At 39.6% G+C, this 19,419-nt stretch overlaps 1 protein-coding gene across 1 annotated transcript in view; it reads left to right on the top strand.

The window, feature by feature from the left end:
- The window catches only part of CCDC146 (coiled-coil domain containing 146), a 117,488-nt gene that overhangs the window by 79,327 nt on the left and 18,742 nt on the right, over positions 1-19,419 (top strand). Inside the window, exons 4-10 of the mRNA XM_032402307.1 lie at positions 1,382-1,591; positions 6,854-6,911; positions 8,720-8,896; positions 10,786-10,859; positions 11,757-11,984; positions 12,852-13,038; positions 18,980-19,075. Of these exons, the coding sequence (XP_032258198.1) occupies positions 1,382-1,591; positions 6,854-6,911; positions 8,720-8,896; positions 10,786-10,859; positions 11,757-11,984; positions 12,852-13,038; positions 18,980-19,075 (1,030 nt within the window). The remainder of the gene's footprint in view (positions 1-1,381; positions 1,592-6,853; positions 6,912-8,719; positions 8,897-10,785; positions 10,860-11,756; positions 11,985-12,851; positions 13,039-18,979; positions 19,076-19,419) is intronic.

Raw genomic sequence — 19,419 nt, 5'->3', positions numbered from 1 at the left:
GCTGACTCTGTATTTCAAATCCATGTGGGTAAATTAGCATTTGTGTTCTGGCGAGAACCCTAGCCACCTTGTCCACTCTCTTTCTGGGGGAGATCAGGCACTGGCCCAGGCCAACGCTTCACAATTCCGCAGCTGAAGACTCATATTAAGATCAGGCAACTTTAGATTTACAAAGTGTATTAAAATGCAAGGAAAGTGAATTGTAAGAAAGAACTCCAGCTTTCATTAATAGAAATTATATGTGTTATCACTGTAGCTGCTATTGCTATTTGGGACCTAACATAGTGCCTGGAACATATTATGTCCCAGGAAATGTTTCACTGGATGTTATTGAGCAAATGACATATTAACACCAGAGGAAATGGGTGGAGCAGGTAACTTCAGTTGAGACAGCCTTGATCGAGTCATTGGGCATCTCTGCAAATGAGGAGACCCCTGAAGATTTCCCCTGGTGAGGAAACTTGGCGGGGCGTGCACCAAAGAGGAGTCCTGGCTTTAAAACAGGAAATGGCACCAGTCTTGCTTCCATATAGGAGAGTAGCTACTGTGAGGCAGCTGGGTTTCTGAGAATGATGAATTAAGTCTGCTGATGAGGCTACAGCTGACGGCAGCTTGCAGCACAGGTGGGTGAGTTTTAGAAGATTTCACCAAGTCCAGTTTCTGTGTCCATTCAAGTCTGCTTCTTGCCAGATACTTAACCTTTTTCCCAGACAGGGACAAGACCTAGATAGGGAATCCCTCTCAACTGTGACATTCAAGTCCAGTTCTAGCCAGACATTGAAGATAGGATCAGAAATCTAAAAGGTAGTTTAGGTCCATAATTCTATAGGAGAACTTTTCTTCCTAGTTTCCTAGTAAAAGTGTCATTAGAAAACTTTGTTGTTTCTTAGTTCACTAAGGAGGAAAAGATTTTCCTACAGTCAGCTCAGGAGAATTCAGGAATTAGAGAAAGCCAGCATTGCTGGGGCAGTTGAAGGGAGGACCCACTCTTCTCCTTATTATCAACCCCCTACCCCCTCAGTCCGGGAAGTCATGATTATTCTTCAAAGTCAAGTACAAATACCACATTCCCATCCAACTCAATGCTCCTGTTTCTCCCACCATCTTGAGCTAGACACTAGTGGTAGTAATTGTCACCTGGTATTCCAGCTACCTATTCTATCCGTTCCCCTTGCGAGATTGTGAGCTCCATTCACCTCTAGTACCTGGTACAACACTTGGCACAAAAATATCAGTGTATTGAACTGAACCCAGTAATGGAAGGAACCGGGAGCAGTGTGGACACGTTCCCTCCTCTCCTTGCTAGACCCCCCCATGTGAGCTACTTCGGGTGTTAAAAGTACACCCTTCTCATTATTTGAATCTGTTTCATGGAACCCAGCACACAAGAGTCCGAGGTCCAACTGCTAGAGGATGCCAAACGTTTCACCGAGCAAATACAACAGCAGCAGTTTCACCTGCAGCAAGCTGATAATTTTCCTGAGGCATTCACCACCGAGGTCTCTAAAATGCGAGAACAACTTCTCAAGTACCAAAACGAATATAATGCAGTGAAGGAAAGAGAGTTCCACAATCAGTACAGATTAAATAGGTAAGTGCACACGTCTCTCAAACATACTGAAGAGAGAGTTGAGCAAAGCGCTTTCCACATAAACAAAATCAGAAAAATTAGACCCAATTCGGAAGGAATTTTAGGCACAATGAGTGTGAGATGGCAACGTTAAGGTGACTACAAGCCTAGCTCTTTCCTTGGTTTCCTAGAATGGGCCATTCCCGAACAAGAAGGTTACCCAACTTCTAGAAAAAACCTCAGGTGACAGGGAGACGCCCTCAGGAGGAGATCCCTGCTGTTGTTTTCTGTGTGTCAGGAAAGCCATAAGCATTGGAAGCTATAGCCAAAGAACACACCGAGAGAACGAGGGCCTGGCACATGCTCTCACCCTCTCTGGCCCTGATGGTGGCCCCATGTCCCTTCAGCAGTGCCAGACCACGTGGCTGCATGGCAGGAGCCCCACAGGCGCTTTGCAGACCAACCTCTGTGAGCTGAGGGTCACATCTGGCTCCCTCTATTTTCTAATATAGCAACACGAGCCACATAGTCAACCTTATTCTCCTAAACTATTCCTAGGATCAAGAAAGGAAGTAATATCCTTTTGGAAGACACAATTACTCATCCAGATCTGGAGGATGTCATTCAGTGAACTGAAGTAGAAATGTACTGCTAGAAGGCAAAGGTTCTTTCCAAAATCTCTAACGTTCCTCCTGCAGAGGAGCAAGTCAGTGGAAGAGCAAGTCAGTTTGTTCAGCAAACCACACTCTTTAGATTGAATTTCAAAATGATTACCATCCAAATTCTGTGCTCTGGTGTGCTGGGTGTGCTGGGTACTCTGCCTGGATACTGAAGAGAAAGCCAAATAATCATCACTCCTGGCATTTGTTACCTTTTAAGGTGGCAGAACTTTCTCTGGGTGTTTTTTTTTTAAGAGTGGGTAGACTTCCGACAGAGCGAATATAATTCATTCCTGCTGAGAGATAAGCAAATGATTTGAGTGACTTTCTGAGGACTCTGTGAGCCCTCGGTTTTGAACCTCTTGTTGGGGCCTGTCTTTTCAACTGGGGGATGAAGAAGGCTAGCTTACTCAGGAGAATTATATTCAGGGCAAAAAAAAAATCTGAGTCCTTTTTTGTCTTTCAATCTAAACTTGTTTCAGGCTCACAGTGAGATCTATAAAAAGAAAGCCTAGCTATTTCTGTGCTCTGTAAGCACTCTTTCAGTTGAGAAAATAATGAAATTAAAACAATTGGTGGTTGTTCATTATTATTGAAAATATGAATGCTTGACATTTCCATGAAAGGGTAAGAGGAACGTAAGTCAGTTGATATTTAAATTGTTTAAAATTTCCAAGTGTTCCTGCCAAGGAAAAAAAACCCAGCAACAACCACAACCCTTGCCTTTTAGGTATAGACAGGCAAATTGTTCACTGAGTTACTTGGGATAGGGAGGGGACTGTGCATAGTGACCTACAGTGAACAAAAACATTCAGGACGCACATTTGCAGAAATGTTTAGTGTGTATTGTTTTTGGATTTGTAACACATAATATTCTAGCTTGAGCAGACTCCCTCGCAGTTTCAAATATTACTAGCTCAAGAATTAACAAACTTAGTTTCATAAAAATAATGGTGATTCCAAAAGGAATACCAGGAAAGAATTATAGGCTATATTTCATTGGTTCTAATATATTTTATATTACATGATACAGAAACAAATTCACTCAATACTCCCTCCCTGGGAAAAAAGTAGATATTTCCATCCCCACCTAAAAATAAAGAAACTAAGCCAGTGAGAGAAAACCATTCATCCGAATATACAGATAATATTTTTCAGGTCAGCACAACAAACTCATTTTATTCAGGATCTAAATAATAGAAGCCCTAATAACTAGCACCCTTCCACCCCATTATCTTTAGGAACTTCTGAGTCATTGGCAACTACAAAGAATAATATATTGTTCAAATGCTCTAGAGAAAAAAATTTTACTGTGTAATTTGGTTGATTTTCTCATGTTGTCACACAATATAAACTCTTTAATAAATGCGAATGGTGAGTATATTTACGTGGTCGGTTAATAATTAAATCTGTCACCATAGTTTTGGTTTTGAGATTAATATTGATCTCTTGAATATGCAGTTTAGGAAAGAATATATAACCTTCTTAAGTAAGTTAAATAAATATTACAAATAAATAATGAAATAAATACTATTGAGAACTTGTTTTTGAAACAAAGTAGAAGTCATTATCTTTCTAAAAACATTCTCTGACAAGATTTTCCAATACTCTTTTCAGCCTTTTCCCTGCCTTCCCTTGGTTACCTTTCGGGGCTTCTCTGCTTTCTAATTCCTCAGATCTGGACAGCAAATAAATTGTGTCTCTCATGCTAAATGTGATGCATTCTGACAGGTCTCAGCCCTGGTCATTTGTCACTGTCTGTCATGAGTGGGGATGTGGAGACTGGGGACACTCATGCTGCACGTGTGCAGGACTATCCTGGGATCCTGCCCGTAGTGACTCTTTATTCTTCCTAGCTGATTCCCACCATCCCTGTGCTGTCATCCAGGGCTCAGTAGCTGTTCTCCATTCTTTGTCCGGTAGTAATAGTAAAGTTGGAACCAAGAAACAAACAGATCTGGCAAGAAAGGAACAGAGGGCGTATTTTAGCAATGCATCTGGAATTCCAGAATGTTAGCTATGACCGAGGGGCATCCAGGTCATCAGGATTAGTAAGGAAATACTCACAGCTGGAACAGATTTTACTTTCTAAACACTTTTTTAAAAACCTTTCCTGCTCTCCCCGTGGAAACCGAGAACAGAATGAGCTTAGAACAGGTTTTGCAGGGTGTAGTCTTCATAACTGAAAAAGGAGCACCTGAGAAACTTGTTTAAAAGGCAGATCCAACCCTAAAACTAATGACTCCCAATTTCTGTCCAAGCCTCCCACCCCAGGCAACGTGTGAATGTTTTACAAGCTCCCTCTGTGATTCTGAGACATGTCAAACTTTAACAACTGTCGGCCCCAAAAGTGGTTCTCAGCCCTGACTACACATTAGAATCACCTGAATCTTCCCTCAGTGACCAACCGTCTACGCTTCAGCACCTCCTGACGGGAGCGCACAGCCTCCCACAGCAGCCCATTCCGGCTTTGGACCGCGTGACCCTTAAGATGTTTATTGCTGGTACTGGTTCAAAAACCTACCTCTTGCGATTTCCACCCACTCAGGCTGTTTCTACTATGGGTGGTGGGAGATGCCTCTTGCACATGACAACATACAGGACTTCTGTATTGTCTCTTCACCCACAAGTCCTTAAAACCAAAACCCTTTGATGACATGGTTTCAGTTAGGACTCTCTTGCTGCAGAAAAGAAATGAATCCCTGGAGGAATTTTGACCCTGAAGCACCCCTTAGCCAGGAAAGTAGGAAGTGTCAGGCAAATTTAAACTTTAATGTCAATTTAAAAGGTTAGGAGTTAATATATATCAAGAGGCACAAAAGTGGTTTTCCTTTATTTCAGTAATGCCATGCAAAAAGGAGACTCTAAAAGGAGAAAAAAAAGAATGCATAAGGATATTTACTACATTATTACTTTTTAAAAGTGAAAAACTGAAAGCAATCTAAATTCTTTTTTTTAAAGATTTTTATTTATTTATTTGACAGAGAGATCTAAATTCTAAAAAAATAATGGAATATTTAAAATAATAATGGATTCCAGAGGCTGGCAGCTTGGTATTGAGTCAGAGCTAGGTTTCTAGGTTTGAATGTCAGTTCAGCCTTGACTGTGTGACTTTGGAAAACGTGCTCAGCTCCTGTTTCTTCATTTGCACAATGAAGAAAACGATACCTACTTGATAAGTTCTGAAGTTTAGAAATGATGCATGTAAATTACCTGATATAGGGACAGTGAAAGATAGATGATATTTAGGATTATTTTATTATGTGACATCCACCCACTAGGGAACTTTGAAACTATTAAATTGTTAATTATGAAGTCTGAAGACATTTTTAATTGGGAAGATATTTTTAACTACATGTTGGGTAAAAATGGATTCAATCATATGTACACATTTTGTATATTATTATTAAAAGATACAAGAAAAGTAACAATGATCAGCTGTGTGTGATGGGGATGGGATTATGAATGATATATTTCTCTATAAATAGGAAAATATGCGTCCTTTAAAGGAAAAAAATCAGTTTTTCTTAATAAAAAACGCATGATAGAAATGTAACTAGTTTAAAATGTCCTAAAGAATTAGCCATCTTATGTTTGCTTAAAGAAAAGATCATCTTAATACTTATTTAAAGTAAAGGCTGTGAGTCTTACCTTGTGGGAAAGCTTCATGTCACCATTTTTCCAACTCGGACATTAAGGCGGCCTTTACAATACAACCAGAATACGGCAGCACACTACCACCCCCTCGTGGCAGCCTGGGTGAGGTGTAGGACCAATAGGTTGGAAGTAGACTATCGTCATTTTGTCTGCAAGCTCTAAATGCAAAGGCATCCGTATTCAAAACTCTGAAAGTTCAACTTCAGCTTGTGGCCCAGACAGATGACTTATATTAAATTCCATGTGGCACATACTTCTTACACTAACCTTAGTTTACATTATTGCAAATAAAAATTCATAAAAAGGAAACCTGGTGTGCATGCACCTTTAGCTCCAAGTTCCCAGACCTACTGGCTAGCGAGATCTCCTTATTTGATGGAGCCAATGGAAGGCACTGCAGTAATCCAGGCAGGCACTGGTTCATTGCAAATAGTATAAAAAAAGAAAAGGCCCAGGGGCGCCTGGGTGGCTCAGATGGCTGAGCGTCTGCCTTCGGCTCAGGTCATGATCCCAGGGTCCTGGGATCAAGTCCCGCATCAGGCTCCCTGCTGTGTGGGGAGCCTGCTTCTCCCTCTGCCTCTCTCTCTCTCTCTCTCTCTGACTCTCATGAATAAATAAATAAAACAAAAAATAAATAAACAAGGTCTTTATTTAAAAAAAAAAAAAAAGAAAAGGCCCAGAGCCTGCCTGGAAGGGGTCAGAATCTAGGGAGGAGGTCGTGCTACCAAGTAGCTATAATGTGATGAGATAACTGTTCTAACGCGTGAGTGTACACAGTGTTGTGGGAGGACTGCAGAGGAAGCACCTAACTGGGAGTCATGGAAGCCATCACAAAGAATGGCCACCAGGTTACCTGGCAAACAAACATGGGAGGCACATTCTAAGAGAAAGCAGAAAGTTATTACTGCAGAAATGGCTTACTCTTTTGTACATTGTCAAACTTGTTGGTTTTTTTGTTTTTTTACAGCTTAACAGAAGAAAAAACCCTCATAATAAAGGAATTTGAGAAGATACCTAAGCCAGGAGTAAGTCTTAGATGGTCTACAGTTTGTTAAATACAACTGGATTCAAACATCCCTTTTGATAAATATTAATGTTTATCACAACAACCATACCCTGAGACATTTGAAAGATCCAAGAGTCTTAAGTTGGATAATGCTGAAAGGAATAACTTCTGGAATACACACAGTGATGCCTATTACAGGCTTAGCTATTTGGCATCTAGTTTAGGTTGTGTTTAGTTGGACACTATCTGCTTTGTTTTTAGGAAAAAAAAAAAGGATCTGTGGTTGGCACGTAAAAACTATTTTTGCATAGTTGTTACCCTCAGGGCTTCCTGAACATCTCAAGCTTACTATGAGAAATTTTCAGAAGGAGATGTATCACTAACTATTCCTGCATCACAAAGTGCCCAGAACTAAGTGGCTTAAAGCAGCCAACATGTCTTTTTTTTTTTTTTTTTTCCTCACAGTTTTGAGTTCTTCTGGTCTGAGCCGGTTCATTTGGGGCTGGATGGTCTAGGATGGCTTCATTCGTGTGTCGGCCAGTTGGCAGGCTAGTTGGTCTAAGATCACATGTCACCAGTTAGTCATATAATGGTGGGTTTCCAGCCTCAAGAAAGAGACAGACAGCCTCAAGTAATGGCAAACCCCAACACACAAGACTTTTCAAGCCTCTGCTTTTGGAATATTTCATTGGTCCAAGCAAGTCACACGGCTAAGTCTAAACTCAAGGGGTAGAGAAACAGGCTCTACCTTGTAATGAGAAGAATGACAAATACCCACAGTAACAGGAGGAAGATGAGTCCATTTTTCATGATGTATCACACAAAGTAAATAGAAATGTCATTACACTTTGCCCTGTTGTCCTCTTCTGAACAGTTATATTTCAAAAGTGTGTTGTTGGTGTTTTAACTCCAAGGCACAAAAACCTGTTTAGCATAGAGTAAAATACTACTTGTTACATGTGTGTGTTTGTATATGTAATATATCTACATATCTATATATCTATATAATATATATAAGATATACACTATAAGTACACCTAACTCTCATGTACCACACAGATTTTATGGGAAAAAGCACTTTGAATTTTAGTTCCAGATCATAGGCTCACCAATTTAACCCTTTCCCAGCAGCAGTGGGGGAGGGAGAGATGCAGAAAGCCCAGAGCAAGCTAAATGGATCCATTCACTCAGTCACTGATAATGTGGAGATTTTCTGAGTGTAAGCCTTCTCTCCTATGAGCCACACAGTCCCCAAATAATCAGTCAAGGGAACAAAGATGTGTTATGAGTCTGGGGTGGAGGGTCTTTGGGGAGAATATGAATGAGTTAGAGAAGTAATACCAATAAGAAAGTGGGGGATTAAGGAGCACAAAGGGTTGGGTTTTCCAAATATGAACTCCCTAGTCTTTAATTCTCACGTGCGACTCAGGTTAACCATAAGCCCAATAGTCAAAGATTATTTGCATCTGATGTCAAATCACAAAGCTACTAGAAAATAGGCTGGAAATTTTCACTCACGTTTTTTGGGTATGAAATAAAAATTAACTCAAAAAGGACACATTTAAAATACAGGATAGAAAGGAAGACTAGTAAAAAAAATACAAGTATGAATCTTATGTAAAATGTTTAATACATGTCATACTACGGTGATGCCTTTATCGAAGATGTCAGAAATCATTATTGTATTTAACTTTGTAAGAAATCATTCGTGAAGCTCAAAACAAATATAATAAAAACAGTGAGTAAAATTATTTTTAATGTGATTTTTGGGCAGACAGATATTTGCTCAGGCTCTATATAACCTGATAATTTTCATGACTTTTAAAGGAAATGGAGAAGAAGATGAGACTATTGAGAGAAAGCACTGAGGAATTACGTAAGGAAATAATGCAGAAGAAACTGGAAATCAAAAATTTACGGGAAGATTTGACATCTAAGCAAAAGCAATTACTAAAGGAGCAGAAGGAACTAGAAGAACTGTTGGAATATCAGGTCAACCTAAAGGTGTGCTACTTACAATTCATAAATGCTTAAGCACTGTGCCCACGTGGACGTAAAGATGCATCGTTATCAAGACTAACTGTGCAGGTTTGACAAAGAGGGGTAGCATCAAACAAACTGAAGTGTTCAGTGTTGTGACTGATCCAATCAAACTACACCGGGCTCTGGGAATTCACAGAAGACTTGAGAGTGTTTGGTAGTCCCTCCCTAATGTGGAACCCTTGACCCAGGGAAAAGACCTCTCTAGACCTCACCAAGCATTTTCAGCATTAGCATTGAATGTCACAAACACAATCACTTCTTTGAAGAGCAACCAGATGTCCTAACCTCTTAATTATATCTGTATAACTTTATCCTTGTCTGTTTGATTCCACTCTACTTCCTTCTCCCCATGAAAGTGATGAAGACTTTGCTTATGCATTTATGTTTTAGGAGATAATTAAAATTCATTTTACTTTGAAATATATATATATATATATATCTCAAAAATGATTTAAATAACCTAGAGTTATTTTAAAAACAACAACATCTGAGACTCATTGGCTTAAAGGACAATTATGATTCACTTTAACCTCTTTTTCCTTAAGGGTCTTAGAGCAGTCAAACAAGACAGACCCAGCTGCTACCTGGAATGGAGGACCTGAGCAGAGACAGATTTACGAGGAGCCCAACAAGGCTAAAGCTTCAGGCCCCTCACTTCCATGAACCTCTTCCAAGGCCCTGTGCCTATTTAGCATTTGTAATTTTTTATTCTTTTTCTTAAAGAGGCCCCCCAACAAATCCTAAGAGTCTTAGCCTTACAAAACTTGGATCTGCCCCAGGACTGAGCAAGATCCCAGGGAGAAATGCGCTACACTGCCATGATGTGTACAACCTTCATGCATGTGTGTTACCCCAGGCACCGAAGTCCAGTGTGATCCCAGGCAGAAAGGGCCGTTCCAGAACCCCTGCCATGTTCATAAGCTGCTTGAGGCTAAAACTAAACCTTCTCTGAGTCCACAGAGCATAGTGGAAAGTGGTACTAGACAAAGTTAGCTTCTGATCTTGGCCTTACCACTTCCTAGTTGTGTGACTTTGGGAACATTATTTAAATTCTCTCTACATGAGTCTTAGGCAGGGTTCCCTAGAAGCAGAGCTTCTAATATTCAGACAAGTATTCGTGGAGGGAGGGCACTAAGAAGAATCTGATAGGAGAGGGAGGGAAGTAGCACAGAGTTGGGAAGGAGCTGGGCCAAAATGTGTTTTCAGGAGAACTCTAGTCTCAACCTGATCCCATGCGGAACTCTAGTCCATGAATGCCACCCAGAGGCAAAGGGGATGGGCTGTCCATTAGTCATTGGTCACAGAGGGCTGCCCTCTTCCCTTTACTCCCGATAAAGACAGCTCTTCTCAGCCAGTGGTGAGTAGAAGAGAGGAGAGGAGAATAAGCATGGGCTGTTAGCAGCCAACCCCTGAGGATGGGCATACAGCCATAAAGGGAACAAACAGCATTTGTTACACTCAGCTACCTCCTTTTTTTTTTTTTAAGATTTTATTTATTTTGAGAGAGAGAGAGAGCATGAGCGAGGGTGAGGGGCAAAGGGAGAAGCAGACTCCCTGATGCAGGGCTTGATCCCAGGACCCCGAGATCATGACCTAAGCCGAAGGCAGACGCTTAACCGACTGAGCCACCCAGGTGCCCCAGCTACCTCCTCTTTAAACTGGTAACAACCTTAACTATCTTATAAGGTCTCTGTGAGTATTAAGTGAAATAATTAAAGCACCCTGCACAGTACAGGACAGATAGCAGGAATTCTGTACATTGTAGTCCTCTCCTCTCTATTTAATTTTCTTGTCTTAACTACTTCTGGTCTAAGACTACATAATTTAACATGGTTCCATTTCTTTACTAGGATGAAGTGGTCCACCATCAAACTGTTCCTGTACAAATTGGAAAAGAGATAGAAAAAACAACACGCAAAAAAATGTATGATTTAATATTATTTTTAGGCTCTCCCAACCCGCTCCCCCCCCAAGTTATGTGTGCATGCTAAAACAAGAATATTATCCATTGAATACATCAAATTACTATCATAACCTTCAAAATATCTGCATTTGGCCCTGTCTAGGTTGTGTGTATCAAGTTCATTAGAAGAAAGTAATGCAGTATATTACTATCACTCATAACAGTTATGTCTTAATTTGGGGACAATATTCTCTTTCCAATTTATAAATTGAATCTGTGTGGAGAACTCCAACAGATTTTAACAGAGCTATGCAAGAGATTAATTATTTGAACTAGGCTAAATTTCATGGTCTAGAAGTGTGTCAGCCAGCCAGAAGCCTAAAGCCCAGATGACAGCAACTCTTTACTTTGCCAACTATTCACATGGGGGAACACCCCTGAACATTCAGGGTAAATTTGGAGGCAGAAATCATGAAGGAAATTCTCAAGGTTTAGAGGAACCCAAAAAGATAAAGATAAGTGAAGATACGAAAATTCTGGAGAAACAATATGATTGCTCTGGTGAGGAGGGAAAAAAAGCAAGCATTAGTAACAGTTCTAAAAACCACATCACCACCACCAAAGTTGAGAGATTCAGGGAGGCTGGTCAGGATAAGGGTAGACCCCAGGCGATGCCGCACGGGGGGATCTGGGGAGAAAGTGAGGAGGCAGGACAAATCACTGCCCTCATTGGCACTCAGAGGAGATACACCCCAATCCCCCACCCACCTGTGATCTTCACCCCACCTTTGAATTCATCACTAGCTCTTCTGTTGCCTTTTCAGGAAGTAAAATAGGTAAAGACACCATGGGCTCAAACGTGTGTGTGTGTACACATATATGTATGTATGTGTACATGTATGTATGTATCCCCCACAGAGAAATGGAAAAGAAAAAAATCGTCTTGGAATATGAACTCAAAGAGCTAAATGACTCGCTAAAGAAAGTTGAAAACAAAATTAATTCTATAATGGAAGAGAAGGAGGATGTAATAAAGGAAGTTGAAGGCAAACGAGCCTTACTTGAAATCAAAGAACGAGAATATAACCAATTGGTCAAGCTCCTGGAATTAACCAGAGAGAATGAAGCAACTTCACTAACTGAAAGGTTAGTAGTATTTCTGTGTATCTATCATTTAAATTTTTCTTCAATTTATATTTGAGGATTCAACACATAATCTCAAACAGTTTTATGTTGATTCAATTAAATATTTTATAGATTTTTGAATAGATTTTTACCATTAATAAAAAATATTAGGGGCGCCTGGGTGGCTCAGATGGTTAAGCATCTGCCTTCGGCTCAGGTCATGATCCCAGGGTCCTGGGATCGAGTCCCGCATCGGGCTCCCTGCTCAGCGGGAAGCCTGCTTCTCCCTCTGCCTCTCTCTCTCTCTGTCTCTTATGAATAAATAAATAAAATCTTAAAAAAAGATTTGAACCTAGAGCTATCCTTTAAAAATATATATATTAAATAAAGTATTTCCAAATATTTTTCCCAACCTTTACTCATCATTTTCCTCAATTTCCTATGACCAAATCTTAAGGACACAATGTACTGTATTTTTGTAAGTTTTTGAAATGTGCCTCTGAAAAGTGTATCACTAGAGTATGCTATAGTTGAGGGATTTTTCCTAAAGATGAATGGTATTTTGGAGGTAATCATGACTTTTTCCTAATGGGAATAACTCTGTGGTGCAGTTCCCTGGGAAGGTGTTAATTCCTATTTTTAAATAAAATTTCAGCCTCTGAGCCTCTGTATCTGCTGAGCCGCTATTCCATTTGCGTTTTTTATAAGACTGTGACTCTAAATGATGCCAACTTACAAACAAAGTTGCTTTTGGCATTATTTAAAATCTGATTCTCATATGATGATAGTTCTGTATGAATATGCTGAGCACGCTGTCTTGAAAAACATGAAGGGCAGTTGATGACAAGATGACAAATCACTTTCATTTTCTCTCTTTACCTGGAACAGAGGGATCTTAGATCTCAACTTACGAAACTGTCTCATTGATAAGCAGAACTACCATGATGAACTTTCTCGTAAGCAAAGAGAAAAAGAACGAGATTTTCGAAATTTAAAAAAGATGGAGCTACTCTTAAAAGTGTCCTGGGATGCACTCACTCAAACTCAGGCACTACATCAAAGGCTTCTATTAGAGGTGGGTGCTGTACATCACTTTTTGATTTTTCAAAATCAGTACTATCTTTTTGAAGTAAAATATTTTAAGAAGTTGTTTTTGCTATCAATAAAGAAAAGGAAATCAGAGAATGCTAATTTTAAAATGCATCAAACCCATCATAAAGGCTCTGTCTTATAATGTTTTTCAATCTCTTTTTGCGAACCCAAGGTTAGGGACACGTCTTGTTTGGATCAGGCATCAGCCTGGCCAGGGGAAGCAGTTAGGCCATCCAGTTCTGGAAGAGCTCAAGGGTTCACTACACAGGAGGACCAAGTGGACTGCTATCTTTACCAGTTGAAAGAGTCATATCCAGAATGATGTCATTGTAGACTGTAACAGTTAGGGACTAGATCAAATTATGTAAATATAGATGGTCAGTGAGCCTAGACCTCCAACTAGCTAAGGGCCATCAGAACCCAGGCTACCTGGCTAATTCTGTGCAGTATCAGGGATGTACTCCAGTCAGAGAATGCTCAAGATAGCTATTATCTTCTTAATACTGTTTTGGTTCTCTCTCTCCCCACTCACGTGGCACTCCCTGTGCTAACTGACCAAGCACTGCTGAAAGGCGTAAATTCTTGAGAGGACTGCATCCTTTGGTGGAAAACAGATCAATCTCTGAGATGAAGCTGCTGGATGTATAAAAACCATACCCATTCTCTTTAGTACTGTCATGCTCTGTGACCTTATGGAGGTTCAAGACCTCTGAAATTTTAACAGGAGTTTCCAACTGTGGTAGACACTTCTGATCCTAACCTACGCCTAGTTCTCCTCTTCTTCTGGGCACATAGGAAGTGTCTACTTTCTTGCATCTTTGCAGTTGAGCAGAGTCACATGACTAGTTCTGGCCAATGGATTATGGACAGAAGTGACACATTATCTGATTGCCAGTGTGAGACCTCTAGCTCTTTTCCCTCTCCTACTGCAGTTGTAGAAGTACATGATGATATGGAAGTGCTGTAAAATGGAAGCACCCCAAATGCCGAGCCAGTAGTTGTCTTGGACAATCGCCTTGACTGGCCACAGGCTTTGGCAGAGCAAGAAATAAGTCTTCATGGTTTGGAGCCATGACAGTTGGGGATTGTTTATTTCTGTAGCATAACCTAGCTTCTCCTGACTGAAACACCAATCTTTAGCAAGGTGTGGACAAAACTGATTAAGGTTAGGAGTGTGACAAATGACTGTCCTGCGGTCAGATGGCACTCACAAACATTTTTTTTTTTAATCTCAGTGGGGCAAAATGTGCTTTTTACACTTTTGCAAAAACAAAAAGAAGAGTTATTTATGTTTCTCTTTACCTCTAATATTTTTATTACAGTTCCAGCAGGTAGGTTAATTCTTTTATCACTGTGAAATCTCTTTAACTTTAGAAATGCTTTTTGCCTTAAAAGCTTACTTTGTCTGCTATTAGGACAATATAAGTTATACTAGCTTTTTTTGGTTAGATTTTGCATGGTATTTCCTTTTCCATCCATTCACTTTCACTCTTTCTGTGTCCTTACTTAGATATCTTTTATATGCAGCACATACTTTTTAATATCTGGTCTGAAAATTTCTACCTTTTAGTTCTTGTATTTAGTCCAAAAACATTTAATGTGATTATGGATCTTCTTGGGCTTATTTCTACCATATTACTATTGCTTTCTCTTTGTCCCATATCTTTTATGTTCCATTTTCCCTCCTATAGTTCCTTCTTTTGGATGAATCAAACAGATGAATCGTCCTATTTCTATTTTCAGTTGTTCTATTTCCCCCATTTTAGATATGTTTTAGTTAGTTTTCCTTCTCTTTCCATTCTTTGGCCTAAAGTGGTTAGCCTAAAGATTACAACATTCATCCTTGACTTTAATTAGAGTCCATATAGATTAATAATTTACTGCTTCCCAGACAGTGCTAGAACCTTTGAAGACTTCAACTCTATTTACCTTTGCAACTCTTATGCCTTCAAACATATTTTTAAATCCAACTTTTCAAGTTATTCTTGTTAGGAGCATTGGTTTACTACAAGCTATGCCATCTTAGCCCAGGTCCTAGCACATTACAGTGGTTAAATTGGAACTTTGGGCAAACATGGACCCTGTGGCTACCTCCTTATATTTAAGAGTGGGACACTTAAAGGCTAGTTGGGAGCTGTTTCTGATGATGAGGCTTTCCACTATAAATTGACCTGGCTGGACACAAATACATAAGGAATGGCCCTGACTCAAGGGGAGACTGTAGTAGAATGCTCACAAGTTGTTCAGATTTTAATAAATAGAAGCTATTTATGTTTTGTTTTTTTTTTTTTTTAAGATTTTTATTTATTTATTTGAGAGAGAGAGAATGAGAGACAGAGAGCATGAGAGGGAAGAGGGCAGAGGGAGAAGCAGACTCCCTGCCAAGCAGGGAGCCCGATGCGGGACTTGATCCTGGGACTCCAGGATCATGACCTGAGCCGAAGGCAGTCGCTTAACCAACTGAGCCACCCAGGCGCCCCTAGAAGCTATTTATGTTAGGACACTTCTAGTTGTTAAATTCACAAAATAGTACCCATTGAACATAAAACTAACGGCAATGAAATGTATTAAAATCCTCTTCCTTCACTGGTTTCGTGAAAAATCTGTTTTTGCCCTAGTGCAGTTTGTTTCAGTGAGAGACTATCTTCCTCTTTGACCTGATGGCTTATAATTAGCCCAGCCACAGTCCTAGGCTGGCTGGCAGTACTTGAAAATAGTCACTCCCAGCATGAGTGAACATTTTAGCCTTGCATGCGGTCCAAAAAGGAAAGAGATAAAAGGTAAGCATGAAGGGCTCCGGCTACTCTTCAGACTTCATTTCCCCCTAGAGACTGTTGTTTGATTCTCCTGTGGCTTTTGACTGTACAGACTCCAGAAATTCAAGCCACAAACCTCATGAAAGTTTGAAATATTTTAGGAAAATATCAAAGCCTTAAAGAAACTGAGGTTCTTCTGATATCAAATAATTGGGATGTTTACTGCAACAGAATCATGTCTAGCTTCTTAACTTTTATGAAAGTTACTGATGTTTGTTCATGCATTTTAAATGTCTGGAAGAACAGACACTAAACTATTAACAGAGACTCCTGAGGAGTAGTATTTGAAGTGAAGGTAGGGAGCAGATGTTTAATTTCTTACTTTACACACGTTTTTTTTTTGGTCTGGTTGCAATAAACACGTTTTTTTTCCTAAGTATGAAATGCGACTCTATAAAAACCCAAACAAAGAACTAAAATAAATAAGCTTACAAAATAAAATAAAATAAAATAAAATAAGCTTACAAAATCTGCTGATATATGCAATTTGGGGCTCAAATGTAATGGTAAATATCTCAAGTCACCCCAGTATTAGAACTAGACTATAACTAGACTCAATTTGGCCAGAAGTAACAGAAATTCAATTACAGTGGCTTAAATAGGGGATTGTTTTATTCATATAATAAAAAGTCCAGAGGTGGGGCACCTGGGTGGCTCAGTCGTTAAGCGTCTGCCTTTGGCTCAGGTCATGATCCCAGGGTCCTGGGATCGAGCCCCACATCGGGCTCCCTGCTCCACGGGAAGCCTGCTTCTCCCTCTCCCACTCCCCCTACTTGTGTTACCTCTCTCACTGTGTCTCTCTCTGTCAAATAAATAAAATCTTTAAAAAAAAAAAAGTCCAGAGGTAGGCCCAGGATCCTCTTAGCTCTTTTTTCTGTCATCCTTAACGTGTATATTTTGTTTCGAAGCTCACAAGACCTTCCATTTTTAGGCATAAGATCACACAAAAGTGGGGAAGGGAGAGAATAAAAGGCATATGGTAGTTAACTTGGTTGACTCTGTCTTTTTAACAGGAAAACAGTCACTGTCCCAGGAGTCTTATCCAGCAAACTTCCATTTACATTTCACTGGCCTGTCCTGGCTCATCTGGTCACTCCCAGCCAGAAAAGAGTCTGAAGAATCCTGGATATGCTGCAGCTATGAACAAACTGGAGTTTTATTAGTAAAGGCAAAGTAGAGGGTGGATATTGGCTAGGCAACCAGCAGGCTCGGCTACCAATGGCCCACCTTGTTACTTCTTCCACAAACCAAGCATCCTTAGTTCCTGTCTGAAACTTGAGGATTGGGTTTATGGAGAATTAAGAAAGGTATCAGAGAAGTAGCTAGGCAGAACTCAGAAATAATACAATATATTGCAGTATTGTTTGTAATTCAAAACACTGGACCTAAATGTTTGAGACCTGAAACCAGGAAAATTTGTTAGGAGCCTTTCATTGACATGTAGCTAGTGAGTGTGCCCTCACCATATCTTCAGTAAAAACCTTGTAAGCTTCCCTGGTCCCAGTTAGCATTCCTATACAGATTTGCCTACACTTGGGAACAAAACATTTGGAGTAGCCCACTCCTGGACACCTGTGGCAGAGAAGTAGACAGGAACTGGGATGCTTGCTAGACTTCCTCTGCAATAATTAACTCTAATTTCCAGAAGAAGAAATCAAACTCTTTCTTGCTGTCTTCTTCACTCTTCCATAAAATCTTCCCTGATTATTCAAGTCTACTTTGAGCTGTCCGTTCTCTCACCTGCTCTAGCATTTATCTGTTCATCAAGATAAAAAGTCCTGTATATTGTTATATAGACTGCACAAGACCGTGTCTCATCTTTCTAATCCAGTGTGTACTTCTCAACAGCTAGGTCTCCATGGTAGGATGGAAGCCGGCCATCTTGGGCATCTGAGGGTACAGAAGACACTAGTGAAGATGCCCAGGCTCATGGATGTTGGGACATCCAAAGACATGCTTTAGCTACTTTAAAAGAGCAACACAAATCTCAGAGAGAGTCTGTTAGGTGACCTTTAAATCACTAAACAGTATGATTTTTCCTTCTTGAGACAAATTTTAACCAATACTCCACCTTGGTGCTGTCACAGGAGGAAATAAACTCTATCAGGTTGGAGTCATGTGCTTTTGGTATAAAGATCCAACTCTAAACTCGCTCTAAGTCAAGTATGTTGTCAGCACCCCAAGATAACCCTTCCTGTATTTGGATGCTGTTCCCCCCAGAAGCTGCCATGTGTTCTCCTCCTCTCTGCTCTCTTCTCCGTCATGAAGAATCTGACAAGCTCATTCCTCACAAGGCAGCAAAGACTGATAGAACGAAACATTCCTTTCTCCTAAGTACTTCAGCAGAGGACAAAAGCACAAGCCAATACAATAGAAATGTAATGGTGGAACTGCAGGTGTCAAAAAGTTAGGAGACTTTTCTTCTTGGTAAGAACTTTCCAGCTACTCATCGAACTACTACCTAAGAGTAGCCAAGTATTCTTACTGTTATTAATAAATAGTTCCTATTTTTTTAATCTATAGGATTTCATAAATGAATTCACATTTTATAAGTATAATACATATCACTTGAACATGCATGTTTCTAAACATGCATGAGGTAGAGGAGCAGTAAAATACAGCGTTAGGATCTCGGACCCTGAGTCTAACCACCTGAGTTTGCACCTGTACCATTGAGACAAGCTGTTTAAATGTCTTTGTTCCTCCTCCTCCTCATCCGTATAATCGGAGATAATAATCCTACCTATCTCAGAGGGTTATTGTAAGGATTAAATACGACCATACATATAAGCACTTAGAACCTTTCCTGACACATTGTCAATGCCCTATAATTGTTAGCAGCTATTATTAATAAGATTCCTTTTATTTCCAAATGAAGGAGAAATATAATAATTGCAATTGGTGAATTATGGATTTTTGGCAGGTTTTTATATTTTATATTTTAGTTTACCATGATTTTATAAAGAACATTCAGCATGAAAGGCAGTTCCTAAAAGATTGAGAATCATAATTTGCCCACCATTTGCAAAAGGTACACAATGGTGTTGATTACATGACATTGAAGATTTCATTCTTGTGTAAATGCCAGTTTTAAATGTTTATTTCCAGATGGAAGCTATCCCTAAAGATGATTCTATATTATCCGAGAGAAGGAGAGAACTCCACAAGGAAGTTGAAGTGGCTAAGAGGAATCTGGCCCAACAGGTCAATGTCAACTTTCATTTAAGCTTCTATCTAAGAATGATTAATACAAAGTTGTGTTTTTAACTGTGTTCCACAAAACCTCAATAGGAGAGTCATCAAATAGAGTATGATCCTACTTAATGTGTGTCTGTTTCTTCATCTCAGAGTCCACTCAACCCCCACATTAAATTTGGGGAAAAAGGATGTGTTTGAACCAGCAAAAATTATACAAATTCATGAGATTTTAAAATAAAAGGGCTAATGATAATATAGTCAGATTAAAAATAAATAAATGCTTTATTTCACCAATGTCTAATTTTAAATTTTCAAATTTTGTTTATTCAAGCCACTGTCAAAAACATGCT

The sequence above is a fragment of the Phoca vitulina genome, unplaced genomic scaffold, assembly GCF_004348235.1.
Source record: "Phoca vitulina isolate PV1807 unplaced genomic scaffold, GSC_HSeal_1.0 scaffold4, whole genome shotgun sequence".
Taxonomy (NCBI): Eukaryota; Metazoa; Chordata; class Mammalia; order Carnivora; family Phocidae; genus Phoca; species Phoca vitulina.
The sequence above is the reverse complement of the archived record's forward strand: the minus strand, read 5'-3'. Positions and strand labels throughout refer to the sequence as shown.